The sequence below is a fragment of the Pelophylax lessonae genome (genome assembly GCF_965119305.1).
Source record: "Pelophylax lessonae genome assembly, chromosome: 10".
Taxonomy (NCBI): domain Eukaryota; kingdom Metazoa; phylum Chordata; class Amphibia; order Anura; family Ranidae; genus Pelophylax; species Pelophylax lessonae.
In genome coordinates, this window is record NC_138777.1 from 192,453,523 (window position 1) to 192,467,080 (window position 13,558).

At 41.7% G+C, this 13,558-nt stretch overlaps 1 protein-coding gene across 1 annotated transcript in view; it reads left to right on the top strand.

The window, feature by feature from the left end:
• LOC309565657 (large ribosomal subunit protein eL34-like) overlaps positions 1-10,166 on the top strand; it is a gene marked incomplete at its 3' end in the record, with an annotated part of 1,069,281 nt that extends 1,059,115 nt beyond the window's left edge. The window contains exon 2 of the mRNA XM_082270611.1: positions 9,804-10,166. Within this exon, the coding sequence (XP_082126737.1) occupies positions 9,804-10,166 (363 nt within the window). The remainder of the gene's footprint in view (positions 1-9,803) is intronic.
• Positions 10,167-13,558: the final 3,392 nt, after the last annotated feature.

Genomic DNA, 13,558 nt, shown 5'->3' on the forward strand with positions numbered 1-13,558 from the left:
GCATCTCAAGGAAGCTCAAAGAAGCAGGTCCTACAGGCTTTTGAGCTTTTTTGAGCTCTCCTTTTTATTTGCCTGCAAACTCCCCTTGATGTTAGCCACTGTGTCTATGCACAGTATGGCTTTTTCAGGAGTTTACAGGCATATGCTCTTACAGGCAGAAAAAAAAACTTGTGTTTTTGAGAGGAGCTTTTGGATAGAAAAGATGCCTAAGTGCCCAAAAATGTAGAAAGTTGTGAAAAAGCACAAAAAGGCTCAAAAGAGCTCAAAATGGCACACACACACAAAGGAAAAAATAGCTGAGGGAAGGGTTTGTGAAAAGAAAACTGCTTATTTTCAAAAAAAGCTCAAATAAGCTCAATAAAAAAACTTGCAAAAGGCCACAAAAAAGCACAAGCTTCTTTAAGCTTTTAGGCAGAGAAATAAAAGCTCAAATGCCTGTAAAAGCAGCTTTTTTTTAACTGTAGCGTGCATGAGCCCTTTGGAGAGAGATAAGTAAACACTACAGATATATGTGCTTTGCTCAGATACTGTGACTGAGGTTTACAACTACTTAAGGCTCGGTTCACATTAGTGCAATGGCAGACATTGCATGTGATTCGGAGTGCACTGCTTTGAAAATCACATGTGATGTCTGTGCGATGCAAATTCAGCCATACAGATAGTATGGCTGAATTTACATCTGATTCGGCACAAACATGCATAGGGCCCTTTTTTGGCTCCGCACCAGAATCGGATCGCATGGTGGTTCACACCTATGCGATCCGATTCATGTCCGAATGTCAGTTCGCACTGCAATATGTGAACTGATTTGGGGGTGTTGTTAACTTTGAATTGACACCCCCCAGAGATTCGCATATGGCAGTGTGAACTGCCTGCGCTGGGAATGCAATGCGCAAACCCGCAGTAGATTCGCAGGGTTCCCACATCGCATAAGTGTGAACCGGGACTTAATGCAGAGAATTGCCCAACTGCAGCCATGCTCCCCTCTCTTTCTCTACTTACAGGACACACAGGCAGCAGCAGGATATTAGTAAAAATCTAGTATTTAATAACTAATCTTTAGTGTCACTATAGATGTTGATGACCTGGTCAGATGTACAACCCCTTTTTGCCTTCAATTTTCCCCCCTCAACACAGACACACACCAACACCATTCTAGTTAGTCATTGGGAGTAATGAGAGAAAGCTTTTTGTAGGCACTTGTCCATAAAGGTTCCTTCCAATTAGCCAGTTGGTAGAGTTATAGACTCCTTTTTACTTGTTTTTCAACTGTTTAACCAGTTATGGACCGGAAGATTTTCCCCCTTAATGACCAGGCCATTTTTTGCGATATGGCATTGCATTATTTTAACAGACAATTGCGCAGTTGTGTAATGCTGTACCTAAATAAAATTTATGTCCTTTTTTCTCACAACTAGAGCTTTCTTTTGGTGGTATTTGATCATCCCTGCAATTTTTATTTTTTGCGCTATAAACAAAAAAAGAGCGACAATTCTGAAAAAAAAAAAAATTATATACAGTGGGTACGGAAAGTATTCAGACCCCCTTAAATTTTTCACTCTTTGTTATATTGCAGCCATTTGCTAAAATCATTTAAGTTCATTCTTCTTCCTCATGAATGTACACATAGCACCCCATACTGACAGAAAAACACAGAATTGATGACATTGTGGCAGATTTATTAAAAAAGAAAAACTGAAATATCACATGGTCCTAAGTATTCAGACCCTTTGCTCAGTATTTAGTAGAAGCCCCCTTTTGATCTAATACAGCCAGGAGTCTTTTTGGGAAAGATCCAACAAGTCTTTCACACCTGGATTTGGGGATCCTCTGCCATTCCTCCTTGCAGATCCTCTCCAGTTCGGTCAGGTTGGATGGTAAACGTTGGTGGACAGCCATTTTTAGGTCTCTCCAGAGATGCTCAATTGGGTTTAAGTCAGGGCTCTGGCTGGGCCATTCAAGAACAGTCACGGAGTTGTTGTGAAGCCACTCCTTCGTTATTTTAGCTGTGTGCTTAGGGTCATTGTCTTGTTGGAAGGTAAACCTTCGGCCCAGTCTGAGGTCCAGAGCACTCTGGAGAAGGTTTTTGTCCAGGATATCCCTGTACTTGGCCGCATTCATCTTTCCCTCGATTGCAACCAGTCGTCCTGTCCCTGCAGCTGAAAAACACCCCCACAGCATGATGCTGCCACCACCATGCTTCACTGTTGGGACTGTATTGGACAGGTGATGAGCAGTGCCTGGTTTTCTCCGCACATACCGCTTAGAATTAAGGCCAAAAAGTTCTATTTTGGTCTCATCAGACCAGAGAATCTTATTTCTCACCATCTTGGAGTCCTTTAGGTGTTTTTTTAGCAAACTCCATGCGGGCTTTCATGTGTCTTACACTGAGGAGAGGCTTCCGTCGGGCCACTCTGCCATAAAGCCCCGACTGGTGGAGGGCTGCAGTCATGGTTGACTTTCTACAACTTTCTCCCATCTCCTGACTGCATCTCTGGAGCTCAGCCACAGTGATCTTTGGGTTCTTCTTTACCTCTCTCACCAAGGCTCTTCTCCCCCGATAGCTCAGTTTGGCCGGACGGCCAGCTCTAGGAAGGGTTCTGGTCGTCCCAAACGTCTTCCATTTGAGGATTATGGAGGCCACTGTGCTCTTAGGAACCCTAAGTGCAGCAGAAATCTTTTTGTAACCTTGGCCAGATCTGTGCCTTGCCACAATTCTGTCTCTGAGCTCTTCAGGCAGTTCCTTTGACCTCATGATTCTCATTTGCTCTGACATGCATTGTGATCTGGAAGGTCTTATATAGACAGGTGTGTGGCTTTCCTAATCAAGTCCAATCAGTATAATCAAACACAGCTGGACTCAAATGAAGGTGTAGAACCATCTCAAGGATGATCAGAAGATGATCAGAAGAAATGGAAAGCACCTGAGTTAAATATATGTTAAATATATGAGTGTCACAGCAAAGGGTCTGAATACTTAGGACCATGTGATATTTCAGTTTTTCTTTTTTAATAAATCTGCAACAATGTCAACAATTCTGTGTTTTTCTGTCAGTATGGGGAGCTGTGTGTACATTCATAAGGAAGAAGAATGAACCTAAATGATTTTAGCAAATGGCTGCAATATAACAAAAAGTGAAAAATTTAAGGGGGTCTGAATACTTTCCGTACCCACTGTATATATATATTTATATATATATATATATATATTTCACTTTCTGCTATATACTATTCCCCCCCAAAAAAAAATGAAAAATAATTTTTTTTTATCCTCTTAGGCCAATTTGTTTTCTGCTACATATTTATGGTAAAAAAATCCCAATAAGCATATTTTGATTGGTTTGCGTAAAAGTTATCACGTCTACAAACTAGATGAAAGATTTGTAATTTTTATTTTTTTTTTTATTTTTTTACTAGTAATGGCAGTGATCTGCAATTTTCAGCAGGACTGCGACATTGTGACAGACAGATTGGACCCCTAACTGACATTTTTGACACTTTTGGGGGTACCAGTGACATTATTACAGTAATCAGTGCTAAAAAATATGCACTGTTACTGTAATAATGACACTGGCAGGGAAGGAATTAACACTGTTGGTGATCAAGGGGTTAAATGTATGCCTCATGGTTACTGACGTGTGTGGGGGGAGGGGGTTCTGTGACACAGACAGAGATTGCAGGTTCAGCTATGCTGAATCCTGAGATCTCTCCCTGTCTGTCACAGAGGAGATCCGCCTGCTTTGTTTACACAAGCAGGCATATTTTCTCACACTTTCCCCGACAATCGGGGAAGAGAGGCGGCGACCTCCTCCTCCCCGACTCCCGCTGTGTCTAAACACACTAACCACCAGAGGTGGGGGACTCGTCACATGACTTGCCTTAAGTCAGACTTAAGTCACCAGTTTGAGGACTTGAGACTCGCTTGACTAAAATTAATAAAAGACTCGACTTGACTTTGACTTGGTATTCATGACTTGAGACTTGACTTTGACTTGAGACATATGACTCGAAATGACTTTAATTTTTTAAGTTATTAAATATTTGCATTTTCTCAAGATGTGTTAAAGCAGAATAATGTGCCTGTTATGTTTCTGACACCACAGTCACTTAAAACACCTCAGTGTGTTCTGATTCTTAGGACACTGGCTGTTTAACAATGGAAATATTTAGCATTTTTTTAGTGACTGTGGTGTTGAAACATGACCGGACGAAGGATTTTGAGCTGTTTGGGCATTCAAAGTGTTTATTTAATATGCCAAGAAAAAAGCACTAAGCAGTTTTGTTAATGTTGAAAATAAAACAAAACCTTTCCTGACCACTGACTTTTAACTGATTTAAAGGTGAAAATTGGGGTAGATCAGTATTTTGACTTGACCAAAATAAATGACTTGACTTGCTTGACTTTTAGCAGGGACTCAACTTGGCTTGCTTGCTTTTCGCCACAGTAACTTGGGACTTGCTTGAGACTTGAAGGTTAAGACTTGAGACTTGCTTGTGACTTGCACATGTGTGACTTACTCCCATGTCTGCTAACCACTAAGCGCTAGGAGTCCACTAGGAGTCCAGCGACGTAGGTCTACGTCGCTGGACCCAGGGGAGCCGACCTGCCGCAGTAATATTACTGTGAGCGGTCGGCAAGTGGTTAAACAGGCTAAATACATCTTTGCCTAGAAGTATTAGTGCCCGTTCACATACGAGTGACGCTACTTCGCACCGCGACCTCCGAGGTCGCGGTGCGAGCAGCGCGCCGTGACCTCGGAGCGGCCGCCACGGACTTCATAACATTGAAGTCTATGGCGGTCGCCTCCTGGTCGCCCCAAAGAAGCTCCGGACCCTTTTTCTAAGTCGGAGCGACTTGTGTCACTCCTATTAGAATGGGTCCGCAGCTTCCCTATGGGAGGCGACCTGTGAGGCGACCAGGTCGCCTCACAGGTCACCCTAGTGTGAACCGGGACTTAGCACGTGAACAATGTGCACACACAAGAATATTAGCATAAGCTCGCACTTGTTTTCTGGTTCTGGAAATCTGGTTTACCCTACATTCCCATTATGGTATGACGTGTAGAGCGTAAGACACAATACAGGGGCCTCTCTATCAGAATTACTATGTGTTTGTTAGCATGCCTAACATAATATAAATGTGACTACTGCACCTTTATAAATTAGGAGCTTTCCATATCTTATCAATCTATTCATCTATTTATCTGGAGCAGTTCACCACCTTTACAAGTATCTTTCAAATATGAAAGTGCTGGGCAATGATGGTGATTTCTCTGATTTGACATCAAACGCTATATAGTCATTACAGAAAAGTAATGAACCAATTAACAGGTTTAAGAACTATGTTTAATTTAATGTACAAAGCGAGGACATTTGCCATGTTTGCATAGAAAGTAGATTTATTTTTAGTACTTATAGGAAAAATTGGTTGGTTTTGATTTGCGACAGGAAAGCTTGATTATTCTATTTAAAGAAATGCTTTTATCACAAATGTGCTATGCTTTTTAAAAAATAAATGAGTTTTCATTTACAGTGAATGTGTCTTTTAGTTGAAAAAAGTATCTACCATATCCCCTTGTGAATGACCAGATTAACAAAAGTACAGTAAAATGAACTGTGAACACAGATAAATGATTAAACACGTTATTAAAAGTAAGATTCTGGATGTAGAAAAAAAGAACTATTTTTCCTAATAGTCAAATGAGACATAAAAAGTAGAATTCTTTGTTTCTTGTAATATCAAGATATACTTTAAAGGTTATCTGCATTGTGCCTCATAACTGGTTGAGCGATTTGTCTTAAATTACATGACATCTTATCAATTGTTCTCATTACTTTAGTTATTTCAAGTAAATAAGAGCTAGTGAAATTACAGTATATGCGAATGAAGCTATTCAAGGTCAGATACTGCTCGGAGAATAATTTTCATCCTTGGTGTGATTCAAATTGTTTTACAATTTTCTTTTCAAGAGCTACATCTATATTATGGCCATACAAAAGAACATTTGCAAGTACAACTATGAATATATATATATATTTTTTTTTTATTTTGAAGTGGGTATGTGTGATAAATAACCAATAAAATAATATTTGCTTAAGCTTTTCTTGCAATATTTAATGTGTTATAGTCTGCAATTCAATTAAGGCCACTGTACCAAGCATAAAAAAGAAAAGTTAAAGAAAATAAAATAATACAAACTGAAGAATACAACAGCTTCAAGCAGCATGTGGTGTTATATAGAACTCTTGAAGCTACCATGCAGCATTCATAGACCTTTCATTACTTTCCCATTCATCCACAAATATGTTTTTTTTTTTTCTGTGAAACATGTTAAAAAGACCACTCTAATAAACATTATCGTTAAAGAACAGAATAACTTCTATTATTCACATGAAAAAAACAGACTTGTAAAGTAAGGCAGATGGCATTAAGCAAAGTACAGTAGCCCACAACAATGATAATACCCCTCCTCCTCCAGCATTGGCGTTCATGGTTTACATATCCAAACACATGGTCCCACAATGAGCTCTCTCTCCCAAACTTTAGCCAGGTGAAGATCCCTCTAAAGCCCCGTAGACACAGGCCAAAGGCCAGGCAACATCGACCGGCTCAATAAAAACTTTCAGCCCGTGTGTATGGCAGCCGGTCCGACAGAAGCCAGCAGTTTGGCCGGCTTCTGTCTGATGTGCATCCTGGAAAACCAGCATCCAACTGACTCCAGATTAGCATTCTTAGCCAATAACAGAACACAACAGCTTAGGGGGGGAGATGGCTGTACTAAGGTCGGATGGTTAGTGGCAGTGCTAATTTTTTTTTTTTTTTATTAAAGCCCGAAGCGTGTGAAATCACACTCAAAAAAGACTTAGCACCCGGTGCATAAAAAAGTGCACACACGCAAACGTGAACACACAAAAACTGCACAGGGTGTGCGAATGGTCTGGCCTCCGAAGAGGTTGGACCTATACCTTGATCCCCCGGGGCGCAAGACTCCTGACAGGGACTGAGGTACTTCCTATGGTTTGCCTGGCCGAAACCTGGCAAACCCCGTTCTCCAGGGGGACTGCCGAAACAGCCCACCCCAAGTACTGGGTGGGGCTCCCCCGAAGGGAGACCCCGTGAGGGAGGGCGAACTAAGCCAAAAGGCCATGTCCACCCCCCCCCCCCCCCCAAGACTTTCAAGGTAGGCCCAGAGACCCACACCGTACTCGTCATGCAGAGGAAGGAAAAGGTGATAGTGCAGTGACACACAACAAAGAAAAAAAACACACACAAACAAAAAGGTGGGGAAAGGGAAGTGGAGAGGTGAATTAGTGCCCTTGTGAAAATACAAGGGCAGGCCTTCCGGCCGGAATAAAAATTCCTCTGGTCGAAGCCAAAAGGCCTTGCCCAAGAGGCAGGTGCAGAAAAAGTGTGCAAGTGCAGTGACCATGGTGCCGAAAAACTCAAGGCGAGCTACAATAAACCATAAATGTGAAAAAAAAACATGATAAGAGCCCATTCACACAGGGGCGACACGACTTGCCAGGCGACCTGTGAAGTCGCGGTGCACAGCGTCCTCGCGACCTCTGCGCGACATACACGTACTTCATATTATTGAAGTCAATGCAAGTCGCCTCCAGGTCGCCCCAAAGTAGTGATTAAAAATTGCTACAAATATATATATGATCTACTATTGGTGCAATTAGCAAAGAAAAGTGCATACCAGTGCAATTTCAATTCAGAAGTGTTTGTGCTTCTCAAAGTAAATTAATCCACAAAGGTGTGGATCAGTGAACCAATAAATAGATATATAAAGAATTCCATACAAAAATCACATAAGAATATATAAAAATATAAATATATAAATGTGCTCCAAGTAGTGTTTAAAAGTCCAGGCAATAGCATGCAATCAAAATTGTGCTTGGTGGATTCTTATCAATCCCTTCACAGTGCTCCAGGTGCTGGGATGTGACAACCGTCAATTAAGAAGTGCTTGTGCTTCTCAAAGTAAATGAATCCACAAAGGTGTGGATCAGTGAACCAATAAATAAATATATAAAGAATTCCATACAAAAATCACATAAGGATATATAAAAAAATCACATAAGAATATATAAAAAAGTATAAATATATAAATGTGCCCCAAGTAGTGTTTAAAAGTCCAAGCAATAGCATGCAATCAAAATTGTGCTTGGTGAATTCTTATTAATCCATTCACAGTGCTCCAGGTGCTGGGATGTGACAACCGTGGCCTCTTACCAGCTAGCAGCAGGTCACAAGGACCCCCAACGCCTGTGATCCCTTTATTGGGTGGATCAGACCTCTCCTCGATTGCTTGGATCTCTGGCTCCTATATTACTCGAGTTGGACCATGTAGTCCCCCCATACACATAAAGATATAGAAGAACAAATAGCCTCCAATAGTGAAATACTGTTTTATTCTCCAAAAAACATACACTATAAGGTGACAATTAGCCTCTTACTATTTGTTGTGCCCTCCTGGCACTGGGCAATTCGGCAGTACAAAATCGTTTTTTTGGGTCTTAGGAAGATATTCTCCGGGGATCTGCAGCACCCTGTATCTCCTTTCCCCCTTTCTTTGTATTGCGGCGGTGGATGTGTATCCCAGCCTCTGTTCCGAATGCCTCTGTGTGTCTGTTCCGAATGCCTCTGTGTCCGCCGGAAGTAACACACAGAGGCATTCGGAACAGAGGCTGGGATACACATCCACCGCCGCAATACAAAGAAAGGGGGAAAGGAGATACAGGGTGCTGCAGATCCCCGGAGAATATCTTCCTAAGACCCAAAAAAACGATTTTGTACTGCCGAATTGCCCAGTGCCAGGAGGGCACAACAAATAGTAAGAGGCTAATTGTCACCTTATAGTGTATGTTTTTTGGAGAATAAAACAGTATTTCACTATTGGAGGCTATTTGTTCTTCTATATCTTTATGTGTATGGGGGGACTACATGGTCCAACTCGAGTAATATAGGAGCCAGAGATCCAAGCAATCGAGGAGAGGTCTGATCCACCCAATAAAGGGATCACAGGCGTTGGGGGTCCTTGTGACCTGCTGCTAGCTGGTAAGAGGCCACGGTTGTCACATCCCAGCACCTGGAGCACTGTGAATGGATTAATAAGAATTCACCAAGCACAATTTTGATTGCATGCTATTGCCTGGACTTTTAAACACTACTTGGAGCACATTTATATATTTATATTTTTATATATTCTTATGTGATTTTTGTATGGAATTCTTTATATATCTATTTATTGGTTCACTGATCCACACCTTTGTGGATTAATTTACTTTGAGAAGCACAAACACTTCTGAATTGAAATTGCACTGGTATGCACTTTTCTTTGCTAATTGCACCAATAGTAGATCATATATATATTTGTAGCAATTTTTAATCACATATATTACACTTTAAATCACCTATTAATTTTTATAACACGTGATATATTAAGATTACCAGCGCCTTTTTACCTATGATATATACCTATTTATTGTTTTATTACAATTAAAAGGGCAGCAGGTTCAACAATCTTTTATTTAAAGGGCCAGGCGCCTTCTCTTTTCTTTTTATCGCCCCAAAGTAGTACAGGACCCTTTTTCTAAGTCGGAGCGACTTGTGTCGCTCCTATTAGAATGGGTCCTGTGCTAATCAATGGCAGGCGACCTACCGCGACTTGTCAGGCGACCAAGTCGCCTGACAAGTCGCGCTAGTGTGAATGGGGACTTAGTCCTCTGGTTTCCATATACTTCAACAAAAAATGTATTTTAAAAAGTTCTGCTTTTTCCGGTGACGGTGGTACCAGATATCAGAAATGGTTCAACGTCTGACCTACCGTCGTAGGCTGTCCTACAATACAGCCTCAAACAAGACCCAGCTGTCCCGAACACCAGATAACAGAATTGTCTATTTGTACACCAAGAAGGTTGGCAAAGCCCCTAAATCAGCATGCGGTATCTGCCCAGGAAGACTCCGTGGTATCCGAGCAGTCAGACCCAAGGTGCTTATGAGGCTTTCAAAAACAAAAAAGCATGTCAGCAGAGCTTATGGTGGATCCATGTGTGCTAAATGTGTTAGTGACAGAATCAAGTGGGCATTCCTCACCGAAGAACAGAAGATTGTGGGGAAAGTATTGAAGGCACAAGCACAGAGCCAGAAGGCAAAGTAACATGACTTGTATTCACTTCCGAATAAATACTTCTATTGTGTAAAAGTTCTATGTGCTTGTGTGAATTCCTCATATGTTTTTTTGAAAGTCCCCAGTTGACAGTTCCCTCTACATGCAGTGCCAGTTGTTGGAATGCATAGTGCCTTCCAGCACCTGACACACTACCACCATTCTACAAATTTCCATTTAGTGTATCCGACACTGATACAACCAGGGCCACCAATAGAAATCATTGGACCCCATTCAGCATACCTGACAGCCCCCAACATAACCTTCTCCCCCAGTGTGAGTGTTTTTTTTTTATAGAGTATATTGTATAGTAGCATGTAGAAGCAATCACTTATTTGGATTTCACAAATCATTGTTGAACATGCATGTCAATTTGTTAATAAGACTTTTAAATATGGTGTTGTAGCAGAGTGCCCCTTGACCATGCTAAGATGCAAGCTTGTAGTAACAGAAAAAAGCCACTCAGGTGAGGCAAAGCACTCTGGTGCAGGTCGGATCCGCCATCCAATCATCAAGTAATCAAAGAGAGAGTTTGACCACACTCAGGAGTAGATGAAATTGACATGTTTTATTCCCCATAAAACTGGTTATGAGTAAACTGGTTATGAGTAAGCGATCTGTAGAATCATGAAATGCGTCAAACTGTCCCATGTCTGTGTGATGCACTGTATGTATTCAAGTTTTATGGGGAATAAAACACTTCAATTTCATCTACTCCTGAGTACATTCAAACTTTTCTTTTGATTACAAGATGCAAGCTTGGGCTCATTTAACTCCTAGTCTCACACTCTCTTGGGTTCCTAGATACACCCATCAAATTTAAGTTATCCAGTTCCCCACCTCCTTCTGCTTGATGGGACCATACCTGATGAAGCAGAAATCCTCTACTGCTATTCACTCTTAGCGTGGGGCATCCAGGTAGGAGCCCAATTGCATGTAGCTTCTGTGGAAGACACAGCCACCTTGGAGAGCACTGCCACAATTGCTCCCAATGAACAAGTGGGTTGGCCCTGTGTCTCCAGCCTCAATCTTTGGATCAGCCCTGGGACTCTACCATCTACTCAGCTTAGGTGCCAATCCAGAGGTTCCTACCCAGACTTACTTTGAACATCACTGTGAGGGGCGCTGTTGCACGGGCTAACACCAAATAGCTGTTTATGTACTGTATTGTATTCTCAAATAGTTATCATTGTCTAGTGTATGTGGCTACAGAGTCTTACATAGACTGTGCTTTACCGTCAAAATAGTCCTTATTTAGTAGTAGAGATATTGCTCTTATGAGCTCCTGTTTGCATGACTTCATAATTGGTTTAATATTGTTCTATAATGTATGAACACCCTTTGCCATTATGACCCTTTGCCTTTTTACTACTCTACACCTGTTTAGTAAAGATGTCCTCTGTCTGATCATTTGCCAATTCCTCTACCAGTAAAATGTACAACATATATATCTGTGCTATTTAATTAAAGACATGTTTAGACATTTTAAAACTACTATGATTTATGTGTTGTGAGTCCTGGTTTGCAGAACTACCACACTGCAGCCACACAGCCCTTGGCTACTTGTAATCACCCTTGCTGCTACAGCTGTCCTCTCCTTCTTCCCCAGTCGCAATCACCAACCGTCTATAGGAACCAAGACTTTTGAGCACCTCTTTTAAAGCCCTAGTCCTTCTATGGTAAGAAAAGTAAAATAAAATAACTATAATACTGATACCTCAGTTTGTAAGGCTGACCATACATGGCGAAAAGTTATTTCTTGCAAACATGTGTTGCAGGAAAGAAATTTGCATGATTCCCCATCAACAAAGACAGTGCTGATGAGGGAATCAGGAATTGCCTGCTCCTGGTGGGGGGGGGGAGGCAGTCCCCACCAGGAGAAGACAGTGATTATTGCTAGCAGCTATAGCAGCTGCTAGCGATAATCATAAGTAAATATGATAGGCTGGCTGTACCCACGTTGATCGGTCAACTGGGTACATCCAGCCTGCCTATTAATGGTTTGAATCTCGGCCAATTCGAACCATGTATGGCCGGCTGAAGTCTCTTCTGCTTGGGAATAGCGTAATGAAACCATAACTGAATGCAGCCCACTTCTCTTCTCGACCTCATAGTTTACTCAGAAAATGCTGGTTTACCCATTTCCTGCTTCGTTTAGAGTAACTGCTTCGTGTTCTCCTAATATCAACTTCAGCGCTTATCTCTCATGTCTCATTGGGGTTTATTTACTAAAGTCAAATCCACTATGCACTACAAGTGCACTGGAAGTGCAGTCGCTGTATATCTGAGGGGGGACATGCAAGGAAAATAAAAACAGCATTTATGCATGCACATAATTGGATGATAGAAGTTAGCAGAGCTTCCCCTCATTTCAGATCTTCCTCTTAAGTGCACTTGTAGTGCACAGTGGATTTGCCTTTAGTAAATAAACCCCTTTGTCTTAATTTATATTCCCTCAGACTGTACCTCAATCTTCACCCCAAGAGACACGCACTGCTATGGTTAAGCTCATCAGATGAAACATGTCAGAGAAGTAGTCCTGGGGGTAGGACTATGTGCTGAACTTGTCAGCTGATTCAAGTTTTGCTTGTGAAGACATCATCAATAACTTTTGTTTCTGAATATACTCAGCCATGTGTAGAAGAGTGACAAACTCCAAGCCAGTATATGAGGGCTGGGCTGCATACAGCCTACCTGGAAAGCCCCCTTCTTGAATATATCAAGACAATATTTTCATTGAAAAATACACTAAAACCATTAGCGGACACAAACATAACAGATAACTTGTGTGAATTAGCCCTTATTTAATTGTTAATAACACTGGATCATTGTCAGTGAGGCAATTACAGGCATAGGTGTGTGCAGCCTATAGCATTAGGGTGTGCACCCCAAAGCTCAAACACACATGCCTTTCTCTGCAGCTTCAGCTGCACCGGACAGTGAATGAATGGGAAGTGCTCTGTGCTAAACGATGTCCTGTTCATTCGCAAACTGAAGCATAGTAAACACAGTTTATTATGCTTCAGTCACGAATGAACACAGTGAGTGTGTTCACTGTGTTCATTTAGAAAAGAAAGGCATCTGGTAAATGACATATTGTTTAGCCCTTTCTCCACTCTCCATCCTGATACATCCGCCAAAGCAGCTAGGGGGAGAGGAAGCCCAGGCAGTAGGGGGAATCTTCGCCACACCTAGTGATTAGGGTGTGCCCAGGCACACCCCCTGCGCATGCCTATGATTACAGGAATGATGCTGTGTCTGTATCTCTCCCTGCAGCAGCTGAAAGCTGGCAGAAGGGGGAGAAACAGGCTTTTAGCTGCTGCAGAGAGCCGCACAGGGCATTCTTCTGTATTTTCTCCTCTGCCCGACCGCACTGATTCCAC